Here is a 15,144-nt window from a genome sequence, read left to right on the forward strand (position 1 = left end):
AGATCAACGACCCAACAGTAGATTTGAAGCCCACAAACTCCAAATCCTCATAAGGATTAAAGCAAATCACCTTCACCTCTTAGTTTCACAGAGAGCCACCGAGAGGGAAGAAAACCAACAGCCCATGGCTCAGTTTCGGGCCGAAAACAAAACAATGATAGAAAGCAAAGAATAAAATTAAACCGAAAAAGCAAAGTATAGGGTCAAGGGGCAAGCCCCCTCCCCCCTCAACCAAGAAATGAAGAGAAACCCAGCTAAGATATGTACCCTATTTTCAGCCCCTTTTGATTGGAAACTAATATCCAGAAAGGGTAAAGAACAATTAGTGCCAATTAATTTCGGAAAGAATTTCTCTTTGGTATTCACAACTGGAATTCAACTACGTACTTCTGGCTAAATGATTTCTGCAGTACTCAATTATTGGGTTCAGTCACTTTGGATGCTTTAACAAAAATGATAAACAATCATTTATTGGTTAAGTGTGATTTTAGAATGATTTCTTAATTTACAAACTATTATTCTTTTTACGCAAAAATATATTTTACCATTAATTAGGTAATTTCAGTCAATTTCTAATTGTTAATATTTAGTTTAATAAGTTATAACTTATCCACCTGATCGAGGTCTAATCTGATGTGCTTTTATCATGAATTCAATTCGATCAATAATATTCAAATTGTAATATTGTTGTTAATGTATTTTTTAGAGGAGAATTCTTACAGACCGTTGAAACTTGATGGAAAGGTCCAACTCAAATCCAATAACTGATTGTCGATCGATCGGACTAGTGGAAATGAGTTCGTCTATCCGGCTCACCTTATCACACTAGAGTCCGACTTTTTTGCCACGTGGCATTTCTTTTTTAACAAAAAAAAAAAAAAAAATACCAGTGTTTGTTAAACACACGATTTCCCCAAAATTTTCAAAACAGTTTTCTTCCCCCAAAAAGCTTTCCCCCAATTTTTTCCCTCCTCCCTCATCCCACCGACAGCCATCTCCCGCCACCCATCGAAGCACTGCCCACGCAGATCGCCTTCCCACCGCCGACCAGGAGCGCCGACCACCTTATTCCCTCTCTACGGTATCTCTCTCTCTCTCTCTCTCTCTCCACGGTCGGCCACTGGATTTTTGTTGTGTTTTTTTTTTTTTTTTTTCTCTCTCTCTCTACGGCGGTCACTGTTGATGGCTGAAGGAGGGTGTTTGATTGTGTGATTTTGGGGCTTTCGGCCGGAGACTAGCCGACCACCGCCGTCCCGATCTCTCTCTCTCTCTCCGGCGATTTCTGCTCCCCCCATCGATCTCTCTCTCCCCCTGCATCTGGCATTTTTTTTTCCCATTTTCCAGTGTTCTCTCCCTTTCTCCGGCGTTTTTTCTCGTTTTCCACCCGGCCGTCCTTTACCGGCGCCGGCCCACATCTCTCTTGTTCGTTCTTCACCGTCGGTTCTAGACCAACCCCTCTCTCTCTCTCTCTCTCTCTCTCTCTCTCTCTCTTCTCTCTCTCTCTCTCTCTCTCTCTCTCTCGAGTTTAATTGTGTTGGTGGGGTAATGGTTGTGTATCAGATTTTAGGGGGTTTTCTTTTTATTATTGCTCTTACACATGCCTCTCACCTGGTGTTTTTACAGTTTGTCTATGTAGAGTTGTTTGTTTAGTTATAGTTCCCTTGCATAATTTTTTATTGCGTATTTCTTTCACATCATTGTCGATTTTTGATGGGTACTAGAGAGCTTTGTGTGCTTAAGCATGTGTCTATGTAGTCCCTCATTTACACGGTATTATCTTGAAGACATTAATGTATACTACTTTCGGACCTTTGTTTTGTGCCATAAATTTTTTGTAGTCAATATTCACCTGCTTGAACTTGGTGTATGTTTGGGCATCTACTGAATTGGAACCGATTAAATTATAACTGTTTGCGAATGTGGATGATAATCATTAACTTGGACTATCAGGCTAGTTGGAAGTCATAATTAGAAGTTCTATCAGTTAGTTGAAGCAGCTTCGGTACCAATTGAATCTTGAAAATTGATCCAACGTCATTGGTTTTGAAAAATAAAGAGTGAAAAAAGAAAACCATTTTCTTTCCATGAACTTATGCTTCTGTATAGAATATGCTTGGATATTAATCACATATTTGATGCCAAAACTCATTCTTGTAAAGTTCTATTGCAACGTGGTTATTTGATGTCCTGGAAGCTCATCCCTGCCATGACATGTGTAGTCTACTTAGTTTTCTTAATTAATAGCCTAAATTAGTCCATTTAGGATTTGACTATTCTAGGAACAACACATTTTGGGATCAAGAATAGATAATGGTGGTGGTAGTGGTGATGATTATTATTATTGTTATAGTTGACAGTAAGTCATACTAGTACCAAGTTGTGCATATCAATTATGTGATTCTTTTCCGAGTAAGCTCATGGTGGAACTGACTCTAATCTTTACAAGTTTTGGACACTGATTTAGCCCTTCATAGACTCAACTGTAGTAAGAAGGTATGTTTTGAGATCAATGACACATAGTAGTGGTGGCGATTGTAATGATGGTTATTATTGTTATCACTATTAGTTAGCCTTGTTAGTACCAAGTTGCATTTACAATTTATTTGATTCTTTTGAGTAACTTATGGTGGCTATGCAGCAAGAGAAGGAAAGAGCCATGGTTATTGAGATGGTAGGAAAGCTCACAAATGTCTGCTGGGACAAGTGCATCACTGGTACACCCGGGAGCAAGTTCAGTTCCAGTGAGTCTAGTTGCCTTTCAAAGTGTGCTCGGCATTAAATGGATATGAGGGTCATTATCATGAAACGCTTCCAGAACATGCAGTGAAGGTCTAGGAGAATTGATGTGCTATCTCAATTACAAGATGTAGTCTTTTTTGCCTATGTCCTGAGTTTAATTATCAGCTGAAGATATTTTGTATTTTTAGAAGTAAATCTCATGTCAATTTCATGAAAATTTTACATTAAGATGTCTTTCAATTTTATAGTACTCTACAATCAATTTCCTGAGCATTCCAGGATGATGAATGAATTGCTAGCGTTTGTAGACCTTGTGGTTAGTTGCAGTTTTAAGCTTATTATCTACTGCTTGAAGGCTTGGTAGCTGTGTGGAAGCAACAAAATTTGATTATGAATAAACCTTTTTTCGTGATGTTGTTTGCTAAAAGTTGTATGGTGTTGCAAATGTAAATATTTTATGGTTAGTTGCAGTTTCACCCCTAATTGAAAATAACCATGGATTACTATTGGATAGTAGCATTTCTCTTATCAAAATGGTAAGCAAAACATGAAATACGGGGAAATGGAACAACAAAGAAATTATGTAATTTGCCCCGGATGACAAAATAGCACCACATTTGGACAACTTCTAATGGATGAAAACTAGAAGCTGCTACAAATATGCCAACATGCAATTTACAAGAAGTTGATTGGAGGACTTGAAGTAGAAGGGCAGCATGAGCATTAACATGTTTGCAGGTCTACACATATACAATGAATCAAAAAAGAAAAAAAAAAAAAAAAAGGGTCTACACATATACAAAGGGAGCATTTCCTAACACTGAGAAATTGGTCCTAGATAATTGCCCTCCAAACTGACCAGTGCTTGAAATTCCCTTTCCGCCTCCAACCATATTGTTCCAATCACAATGAAACGAACCACAACATCCTTTTCAATCTTCGACAGGTTGTCCCGGAACAGTGGACTCTCGCCACCCTCATAGCAATAACCTGGCCCACATTTCAAGAGGACCCCATGCTTCAGAACCTTGTGGACAACCTCCTCTGAAATCTCTCCTTTGTACAGCTTGAAGGTGATGGCGCTAAAATAAACTAGGAAGACAACATCTCCCGTTTGCTGTCTCACTCTCCCCTCTCTCCTATGCTATCCAGAGTAGTGACGGCCTGATAATATCCAAGATCCTTAGACCTTAGTGGCCTTTCTAGCAGCAAAGTCGCCAACAAGCGAATAATAATTGCCCATTGAAGCATCAATCATTTTGCATCCAGGTTTTCAACAGCGATTATGACATTCCAGGGCAACTGTACTTTGAGAAATATTTTGTTTTTCCTCCACCTGTCGTAAACCAAAAGAATAAGACAGCAACCATGAGTATGCTAACTTAATTTTCTAAATTTCTCTTAGTGTTCTCATCTTGTGAGACGTTAGTCATCCATATGAAAAAGTTCAGATGATGGACCATACACTCAGTTGAAAGAAACCATCATATTCAAGATTCTGAATAATTGTATAGAAAAACACCACAAGGTTATAAACAAACAAACAAACAAACAATATTAAGAACAAAGTTTTGCAAATAATTGTGAACCTTATGCATCATTTAACCATTTCTCCATCATGACATCTGACATCAATTACCATCATATAAAATTTTCAGCATTGTAGAAGCAGAAGCATGGCCCCACAAATGTGCCACACCACACAACATAGGCCAACATGGTGGAGATGGTAGTGTAAATAAGGTGGAGCAGGGGACAACTAGTAAGAAATAACAATTATGGTCATAATTGTAGTTTGGGTTGATGCTGGTGATTTACTGATTCTAATGACAACACAAACAGAACAGTACCTATGGTATTTTTTTTTTTATAAGTAGCACAGTACCTACGGTATTAATACCAAAATGCAGCGGAAATGGTAGCCAGGTGATAGAGGTAAAGGAAAAACTACCAAGAATTTTTCTAAAATCTGGTGTAAGGATTGAGAGCTACTACTCATAACTCACATTTAATATCTCGAACAAAGCTTCCATTTTTAACTGTATAAAAAAACTCCCAGAAGTACAAAACTTTGTTTCTCAAAACAAAAGACTCAGAATTGCAGAAAATAAAGCCAGCAAGGGAAGGTTTCAGTCTAAATTGTAACTTTATTGTATAGCTTTTGAATCAGTATTCTCGGTCATGCAGTTTACTTGAGATAAATCATTCATAATCTTTCGCAATTTGTGAACCTACACACACACAAACGCACAAATCATATCTAAACGACATCTAATTGATATTTCAAGGTGTCCCAAATCAATTGAATTATGTTATAATTTCATCGTGTAAATTACAATTAGATAAGTAATCACAAAATTCGAACTATCAAGAGCTATCGAGAGTCAAATGCAATATTCATGAAAGAAAACTATTCTAAGAAAATTCATGAAAGAAAAAATTCCTGTTAAAATCTTATCTGAGAAAAAAGAGTTCCGGCGAGATAGATCCGACGAGAGAGTTTTGGAGAGATCCGTAGGTTCCCGGCGAGGGCAAGCGAGATCCTGTGGGAGAATGAGAGTTTATGGCAAGACCCAGTGAGAAGAGAGGGATTTCCGGCGAGATTCAGCGAGATCCGAGGATTCTCGACGAGAGCAAGCTAGATACGGCGGGAGAATGCGACGTCCGGCGAGATCCGTCGAGAGAAAGAGTTTACGGAAAGACCCGGCGAGAAGAGAGGGAGTTCCGGCGAGTTCCGAGGGTTCCTGGTGAGAGAAAGCAAGATACGGCGGAAGAACGCGAGGTCCGTCGAGAAGGGAGAGATCCGGCGAGAAGACGAGAGAGAGAGAGAGAAAGTTTTGAATTTTGTTTTTTACCTTTGGTCTGTTTTGTTCTGAGAGGACCGCCCATTTCATGATTTTTTTTTTAAAAAAAAAAAAGGAAGTGCCACGTGTTTATGAAAGTCGGATGAAAGTGGGATAGGAGTGAGCCGTATAGACGAACTCAGTGGAAATAGAGGGAATTTTGAAACAGTTATAGATTAAGTCTTTAATTCAAATATATGAGTTTGCAGGAGTTTGAAATTTTACTAAATACAGCATTGATTTTATCTCACTTAGAAAGTGGTGTAGAGATAATTAAGCTTTATTTATGAATGCGTTTTAGGAGTGCTTTCTTTTTCCTTTTTTCTTTACAAAAGGTGTTTTAATACGACATAAAAATAAAAATTATTTTTGTATTTTTAAAACTTTACTATCTTTATTGTTTCTTAATGCTTTTATTTAAAAACAAAAAAAAAAAAAAAAAAAAAAAAAAAAAAAAGAAGAAGAAGAAGAAGAAGAAGACAAAACAAAACAAAACAAAAACAAAGGACAAAAAAGCTAAAATTTTAAAAAACCAACCATAACATTCGACCGAAGTAAAAGACTTGTTTTTTGGCCTCTTTTTTTTTTGGGGGGGGGGGGTGGGGATTTTGTTTTGTTGAGTTTCTTTTCAATAAATTTATATATATATATATATATATATATATATATATATATATATATATATATATATATATATAAATTAAATTTAAAAATTTTAAAAAAAAAAAAAAATCATTATTTTGTCTTAATAATTAAGATTCTTGTTTATGGTTTGGGAAAAAGAGGAGGGGGGTAAATCTATGATAAATCCTAGGGCTGGCAAAACGGGTATCCGACACGACCCGTTAAAACCCGCGACCCGTTTAAGCTAAACCCAAACACGACCCGTTTATGTTAACGGGTCGGGGCTCCAGACACGACACGAACACGATTATTTCATGGGTCACCCGACACGACTCGTGAAACCCGTTTAACATAATGGGTCGTATCGGGTCGGCACGACCCGTTTGAACACTCAAAGCTAAGGCAAGCAATTATCTCAAAACCAAATCAAAATCCACAATCAGAACCTCAAATTTCAACTAAATGTTTCACTTGCAGCAATCAAAACAAAATCAAATGATTCAAATCAACAATCAAATATTCAGATCGCAAAATCCATCAAAAATTAAAACTTTGCCTACTTGTAAATATTGAAGTAGAAATTAGAATCAGTAGATATTGAAGAGGACCTAAAGGTACCCGTACTAGAGCCCAAACAGTGCCCTGAGTTCCAGCCTCCAAGCTCTTCAATTTCATGGCGCAATCGGACTCAGGCGTGGGGAGTCGGGGACTGCAGACCAAGGCCCGAGCTTGAACGAGACCACGAGTCCATGACCGGCGACTCGGCGAAGGGAGTTAGCAAAGGGCACTGGGGCTTCGAGGACGAAGAACCAGACGAGGACGACGGCGCAGCAGAGAGACTGGGAGAAGAAGAAGAAGAAGAAGAGAGGGGGGGGGGGGGGGGGACGGCGTTGAATGAAAAAGAAAAGAAGAAGTTAGGGTTCTTTTGTTTTTTGTTTTTGTTTTCTTATTTTAGCTAATAATAATAAATTAATAAATAATTAAATAATAATTTAAATATATATTAAAAAAAAAAAACCATAATCGTGTTTGGCGGGTCACCCGCGGGTGACCCGCAACACGACCCGTCAAGCCAAGATAAACGGGTCATAAACAGGTCGACCCGTTTAAGACCCAAACCCGTTTAAGGTAAACCCAAACCCGCTAATTTCGTGTCGTGTTCGTATCGGATTATCGGGTCGTGTCAAAATTGCCAGCCCTATTAAATCCTTAGGTAAACTCACAATTTGAAATCAATCCTTAAATTTTTAATTTTGGATTTTAAATGCTTGAGTGTTCGTGAATACCAAATCAGTCCCTCCATGATATTTATGTCCAAATCTGTTGTTACACCGTTAGTCAGAGTCACTCAATCGCCATAGGCATTTAAACACCAACTAAAACGACATCGTTCCACATTGTAAATATTATCCATGTGGCAAACATAACACGTCAGCCTCCCAAGCGTGCGAAATCAGATGTTATACTCCAAGCATCACTTCAGAGGACATATCACAAAATCAAGGAGGGATTCTAGAACAATCCCTAACACCATGTATCTCTTCACTTTACTAGAAAACCTGATTTGAAACCTGAGCTCGAGTGGTAACTTTGGATCGCTAGGAGTTTTGCTGGAATCGGGAATCTCAACTGTCATTGCCCCTGTTTTGGATCATCGAACTCCACTTGAAGATAATATATTGTATTCCCCAAAATATTTTGTTATATTATCATTTAAGATTTAGTGTGGGCTATTGTAAATTTGATGAGTTATCTTACTTCTGTCATGGTTTTGTTTGTAAATTGGTGTGTGTGTGTGTGTGTGTTGTTGCAACTTATGTACATCAGTATGGATAACCAATTTTGTTTGGTATGAAAGTTAAGATTTTGATTTGTGGGTTGTATATGTGGATGGTCAGATCGCTTCGAAAATTGATGTTGGTGAATACTTTATTACGACTCTATGTTTGTCTTTTTAGATAGTTGAGTGAACATGTGAGTCATGTGAATAAAGTTAGTCGCGTAAATTTGGGTCACGTGATGTTGTTGCATGTCACTTTTGAACTCTTATGCAACATTATCGTCCCCTGGCATGGAATGTGGTTTTAGGGTTTTTGAGCATTTTAACACGTGTTGCTGCATGCTGTGAACACATGCAACGTGTGGTGTATCACAAAAATTATATTTGTCATTATAGATATGCTGGTCAACGTGATTATTCATCATGGTGGAAGAGTGCAACACAATCCAATTGAGTATGTTGAGGGGGGGGGGGGGACTGATTTGGTTAGAGAATATGACATAAGACTACTTTTCGGTTTGGGAAGTAGAGGATATGGTTAAGGATCTTGGTTATCTAAATGAATGAACTTACGGTATAAGATGGATGACGATAATATGGAGGTAGTAGGAAAGCCTTTGAGAAATGATGCAGATGTTGTGGGATTACTGCATAGATTAGAAGTGGGGAATAAGAGTAGTGTTCACATTTATGTTAAACATAAGGTTGATGAGGCTATAATGGTTTGACCAACATTTGTTATTGTCACCTCCTAGTCCGCATCCTAATGGACCAACATTTGTTATTGTCACCTCCGGCCGGCAACTGAAGACGAGCAATTGGGATCTGGACGGTCGGCGAGATCGGGACGACTGGAACGGGATGGTCAGTTGGATCAGAACGAAATGGTACGGTCGGATCAGTCAAACCTACGACGGGATCTGGACGGTCGGCGTGGGCTTTCGGCAGGATCCGGCCGAAACCCACGCTCGGCCAGATCTCTCTGTGTTTCATTTTCGGGTTCGGGTTCCACTTCCGAGACGGATGAGTCAGATCTGCAGAGAGTGGGGAGGTTGAGGCACTGAGCCGGTCCAAAAGAGAAGGGGATCGAACGAGTTGGGTCGGAGGATTATCCGGGTTGGCGTGATGGGGTTGTAGAAACTCTCTGGCTAGGGTTGTGTTGGGTTGCTTGAACTTGTAGAGAAAGAGGTCGAAGGACCTAACTCAGTCGAGCAGAGACGGGGCTCGAGCGAGTTGTTGTTGTTGTGGTGGTGGTGGTTTTTTGTGAGAGCTAAAATGCGAGGGGAGGAGGAGGGTGAGGATGGTGAGGTTTATGAAGAGGAAAAGCTAGGTGCAAGTTAACCAAGTTGCCATGAAATCCCAAATCGAGCTCATCTCAGCAAACCACACAGAGAGACAAAGTCACAGAGCTTCTTTGTCGCCGGCTAAATCTCTCTTCACGGGATCCCTCGATTTTTTTGGGGTTTTAGTTTTGATTCTGATCAGATCAGTTAATTTAGTTTTAAAAAAAATAAAAAACAAAATAAAAAAATAAAAAAATAAAAACTAATGAATATAAAAATAATAATTAATGTAAAAAAAATTATATTAATATCATATATATATATATATATATATATATATATATATATATATATATATATATATATATATATATATATATATATATATATAACTATTCATTGTATTTTTGGATGGTTTGGCTCAAACTGTCCAGAAATAATTGTGGATGGTTTTATCAAAACTGTCTAGAATTAATTCTATACGGTTTTACCCAAACCGTCTGGAATTAATTTTGAACAGTTTGTGCCAAACCGTCTAGAATTCCGGACGATTTGGCCCAAATTGTCTATAATCCAAATTCGCAACCCATATTTATGGACGGTTTTAAAACCGTTTGGACTTTGTTTTAGACGATTTTTTATAATTTCTGGATGGTTTCAAACCGTCCAAAATTCTTAAAATTTTTGTAATGAATGCTAAGGGTAATGTTGGAGATGAAGATAACATTCCTGTATATGGTAAAAGTCATGAAAACACAAGGACTACTAATGGTGAAAAGGGTACAAGAGTTAAGGCTGTTAGAAGAAAAATGAAGGTCGCTAGTTCTGTACCATTGACAAATGATGGGCATCATAGAAAGAAAAGAGTTACTTGCACTAAACAATGAGGTGCTAAGTCTACTAGTAAGACTGGTAGGGCTAACTAGCTAACCGAGGGTTTGGCAAGAGAGGTGGTAAGTCGGATAAAAGTGGTACTCAACATAACAGTATGGGTGTAGGATTAATTGATAAGGAAGAACTAGATTTGATTGTTAAATCGTTGGGACTATACAGGGATCATTGGGACAATCTCACCGTCGGGACGATCATCCACCATTGGGACTGTTTCACCGTCAAGACGGTTCTTTGACCATTAGGATGGTTTCTAGAAAGAAGCTTTTAATTCCAAAAAAATCATACATTTAACCTATCTAACACATTCTAAGGCTTTCTTTCACTAACCTAGACACTAAACACACCCTAAAATAAAGCTCATTAAAGTTTCAAACTTTAACCCAAAACTCAAACATTTTATATAAAATCCAAAACTTTCTTCTATCAACATCTCAAAGTTTCAAGCATCTATACAACAACATATTTATAAGTTAAAGATTTACTCTTCTACATAGTAGAAACTAGAAACATTCTTGGAGGAGTTGAAGGTAATAACTACAGTCTCTTTGAACACCATTGTCTAGTAATGTAGTTATTATTGAAGTGTTGAAATAATAGTGTACTAAAGCGTTTGAGGTATTTTCATTTTGGTTGTTAAAAGAGAAAACTCAGCTTTTCTCTAAAAATTGAGAAGTTACACATAAAAGTTGATTTTTTTACTTGCATCTATGATGTTTAAACACTGGATGAAACTAAGAAGGAATTCTAAAAGTGTTAAAAATGGAGTTAAAAATGATTTTTTTTAAAAAAAAAAAAAAAAAGAAAAGAATGAACACTGCACAATTCACGTCCAAACACTGTTCAAAGTCAATGTGAACAAGCTACATGATAAATAGAGAACAGATAGCCTCGTTCGGTATTTCGTCCAGACAAGATATTTTATAAATGAGACAGAATGACTCATTTGATGTCATGTTCAGTAGTCTATCCGGACGAGAAACTCATCTTAGGTCTAAGATGTTGGCCTCATTTGATGATCAAAACTTAGGTGTGGCTGGCCAATGTGATGTTAGTCAGAAAAGCTACTGGAAAATGGAGAATGTGCGTTGATTTCACCGACCTCAACAGAGCATGTCCCAAAGATAGCTTCCCCTTGCCTCGGATCGACCTACTGGTAGACTCTACAGCCGGGCATGAACTCCTCATGTTCATGGACACTTTTTCGTGGTACAATCAAATTCATATGGATGAGATCGACCAAGAAAAAACATTTTTCATCATCGACCGAGGCCTTTATTGCTATAAGATAATGTCGTTCGGTCTAAAAAATGTTGGGGCCACGTACCAGTGGCTGGTGAATAAGATGTTTCGAGATCAGATCAGACGGAACGTAGAAGTTTATGTCGACGATATGCTTGTCAAGAGCATCCGAGCTGCCGGTCATATAGCAGATCTGAGGGAGACCTTCGAGACACTGAGGAGTCACAAGATGAAGCTCAATCTAGCAAAGTGCGCTTTCGCCGTCTCCTCCGGAAAGTTCTTGGGGTTCATGGTCTCGCAAAGAGGAATCAAGGCAAATTCCGAGAAGGTTAATGCGGTCCTCAGTATGCAATTGCCTCAGACCACAAAGCAATTGCAGCAATTGACCTGGAGAATAGTAGCCTTAAACCGGTTCATCTCCCGATCCACAGATAAATGTCTCCCGTTTTTTAAGATATTGAAGAAAGCATTCGAATGGAATAGCGAGTGCGATGAGGCCTTTGGGAAGTTAAAAACAATACCTAACCAATCCCCCGCTCCTAAGCCGCCCGGATGAAGGCGAAATACTCTAACTCTACCTAACAGTATCTCCCTCGGCTGTTAGCTCGGCTTTCGTTCGTGAGGATTCAGGAATCCAAAAACCGGTGTATTTCACCAGCAAAGCACTTCATGGAGACGAGGAGAGGTACCCCCAGATCGAAAAGTTAGCATTCGCCTTAATTGTCTCGGCACGAAGACTCAGGCCATACTTTCAAGCACATGCTATACGGGTATTGACCGAGTATCCGTTGAAGAAGATATTGCAAAAACCAAACCTTTCTGGCAGGTTGGTAAACTGGTCGGTAGAGCTGGGGCAATTCGACATAGAGTTCCATCCTCGAACTTCTATCAAGGGTCAGGTCCTAGCTGACTTCCTCCTGGAATTCAGTAATACACCTGAGAGTGAAGAACTGCCCAAGAAGGAGACCTGGGTAGCATATGTAGACAGTTCCTCAGCAAACCGGAAGAGTGGAGTCGGTGTCACTCTTGCAAGCTCGGATGGAGAAAGTTTTCGATACGCAATCAAGTTGGATTTCGTGACCACCAACAATGAAGTGGAGTATGAGGCCATGTTGGCCGGGCTTTTCATAGCCCAGGAGATGGGAGCAAAGAACGTAGAAATCCGAAGCGATTCCCAGGTAATAGTAAGCCACGTGTAGGGAGTTGTCGAGGCTCAAGGAGAAAAAATGATCCAATACCTCAACAAGGTACGCAAATATCAGTCTAACTTTGACAGGACCGCCATGACAAAAATTTCCCAGGAGGAAAATGTCCAGGCAGACGCCCTCTCCAAAATGGGCTCGGGTACTGGACCAGATGTCCAAACATCAGCCTACGAGGTGGTGATACAAACCAAACCATCAATTACTCCAAAGTTACGCGTGATGGAAACCGAAGAAAAATCAACCGGCCCCGAGTCGACCACTGATGTAGTTCAGTACCTCCGAGACGGATCTTTACCCAGGGACAAGCTGCTATCTAGCAAGGTGAAAATGCACTCAGCCCAGCACGTGCTTATTGGAGGAGTACTTTACCGAAGAGGATACACCAAGCCACTTTTCAAGTGTCTCACAAACTCGGAGGTAGCGTATGTGCTTAAGGAAATACACGAAGGAGTCTGCGAGAATCATTCAGGCTCTCGGATGCTAGCACACAAGGCGATAAGAGCCAGATATTACTGGCCAACAATGAACAAGGACTCGGTCAAGCTGGTACGACAATGCGACAAGTGTCAAAGGTTTGCTCGGGTGATGAAGAACCCCCCTGAAAAACTCAGTCCGATCAGCTCGCGCTGGCCATTTGCGAAATGGGGGGTCAACATAGTCGGACCCATGCCACCGGGAAAAGGAAGTCAAAAATTCCTTCTCGTCGCAATAGACTATTTTACAAAGTGGGCGGAAGCTGAGGCATTCTCAACAATCACCACCGTCAATGTGATAAAATTTCTTTGGAGCTCGGTCATATGCCGATTCGAAATCCCACATGCTTTTGTTACGGACAACGGAAAGCAGTTTGACTGCAGACCGTTTCGAAAATGGTGTGCCGAACTTCGGATTCGAAATTATTATTCCATTCCGATTCACCCACCAGCAAATGGGCAGGTAGAAGCCACGAACAAAACACCGCTCAAAACGCTAAAGAAGAAGCTCGGTAGGAATAAGAGAGCTTGGGCCGAGTATGTCCCTGAGGTACTCTAGGCCTACTATACCACAACACGTACTCCCACTGGTGCTACTCCATTCTCTTTAACATACGGTTCCGAGGCAGTCATCCCTGCAGAAGTCGGATCACCGATCTTCTGGGTGTCGCACTACAATCCGGGACTCAATGACGAAGGAATCAAGCTCAATTTGGACTTGTTACAAGAAAGAAGAAATGAAACACAAGTCACATGGGCAGCATACCAGGACCGAGCGGCCCGAGCGGCCCGCTACTTCAATAAGACAGTAAACCCAAGGAAGTTTCAACTCGGAGATTGGGTCTTGAGGAAAGTAAACCCGATTACTAAAGATCCAACTGAAGGAAAACTCGGACCCCAATGGGAAGGCCCATACAAAGTGATACGATGTCACGACAAGGGGGCACATCATCTGAGTGATACAACGGGCATGGAACTACCGAGAGCGTGGAATGCCGAGCATTTGAAGAAGTACTTTATGTGAATCACATGTAACCAATTATGATTTCAGTAAGTTCAAATTTGGAGTTTGTACAACTAAAATTTTATCCAACTTATTTCTCAGATCAAACAAACCAGATCAAATCAAAGCACTATTTCCACTCGGTTTGAAACATAACCGACTCGGAACATTCGCACCAGTCATAATCCTTGGTAATGACTCAGACAAAGCCAAAATTTGTCTAAGTCATTGGGGGGTGACTCGGCTCAAATCAAACCAGATCAAATCAAAGCACTATTTCTACTTGGTTCAAATCAATCCAACTCAAATCAACGTGTTATCTCCCTCGGTTTGAAACATAACCGACTCGGAACACACACCAGTCATGGTCCTCGGCAATGACTCATACAAATTCCCAAATTTGTCTAAGTCATTGGGGGGTGACTCGGTAACACAAGCAAAACATATTCAAATTAAAACGGTAATTTTAATTTTAATTACAAAGTAGTACTCTTGTTTACATATCAACATGGTTGTAGAACTTAAAACTTCAAGTCAAAATACAATCGGGTGTATAAAAAAAACAAAATAGTTATTTACAAATTTGGACTGCCTGCCGTGTCAACTTCGTCACCAGCTTCAACCTCCTCGACATCTTCATTTCCGGGAGTGCATTCCGAAACAGAAGGCCCGGATGTCAAATCGTCACGATATAGATTTGGAGCATCCTTGGTCCAATCTGTCACGTCCGGAAAAAACTCTACACCCAAGGTTTGAAGTTCGTCGGTGGCAGTCTCCGGCATCCCGATAAATTCTGGAGTCACGGTCTCCGGATCAACAGTGAAAACTTCCGGATGCGAAAGCATAGTCCTCAAGCTCTCAAATCCCCAATTCGATCCCCAGCCCCAACTAAGGCCTCGGAGCCAGGGGACCAAAGCGAGTTGCTTCATCAGGCGCTTGGACTTGGACTTATAATGATGGCTCTTCTTCCGAAGCTTTTTACACCGGGCATGGGCCCCCTTTTGCTTCTCAGAAAGGGCCTGCTTATCAGTTGCTAGCGAGTCCCTCTCCGTTTGTACCTT

The 15,144-nt window shown here is 40.0% G+C and overlaps 1 protein-coding gene and 1 pseudogene across 1 annotated transcript; one reads left to right on the plus strand and one right to left on the minus strand.

Moving 5' to 3' along the window:
* Positions 1–3,528: 3,528 nt before the first annotated feature.
* On the minus strand, positions 3,529–4,371 carry LOC133863169 (DNA-directed RNA polymerase V subunit 7-like; annotated as a pseudogene).
* A 931-nt stretch (positions 4,372–5,302) lies between these two features.
* LOC133863170 (uncharacterized) lies at positions 5,303–14,104 on the plus strand. The gene is made up of 7 exons (XM_062299147.1): positions 5,303–5,521; positions 6,785–6,979; positions 8,568–8,708; positions 11,191–11,909; positions 12,007–12,580; positions 12,665–13,543; positions 13,640–14,104. Exons 1-7 carry the CDS (start codon positions 5,303–5,305, stop codon positions 14,102–14,104), a joined length of 3,192 nt encoding a protein of 1,063 aa, XP_062155131.1.
* Positions 14,105–15,144: the final 1,040 nt, after the last annotated feature.

The sequence above is a fragment of the Alnus glutinosa genome, chromosome 3 (assembly GCF_958979055.1).
Source record: "Alnus glutinosa chromosome 3, dhAlnGlut1.1, whole genome shotgun sequence".
Taxonomy (NCBI): domain Eukaryota; kingdom Viridiplantae; phylum Streptophyta; class Magnoliopsida; order Fagales; family Betulaceae; genus Alnus; species Alnus glutinosa.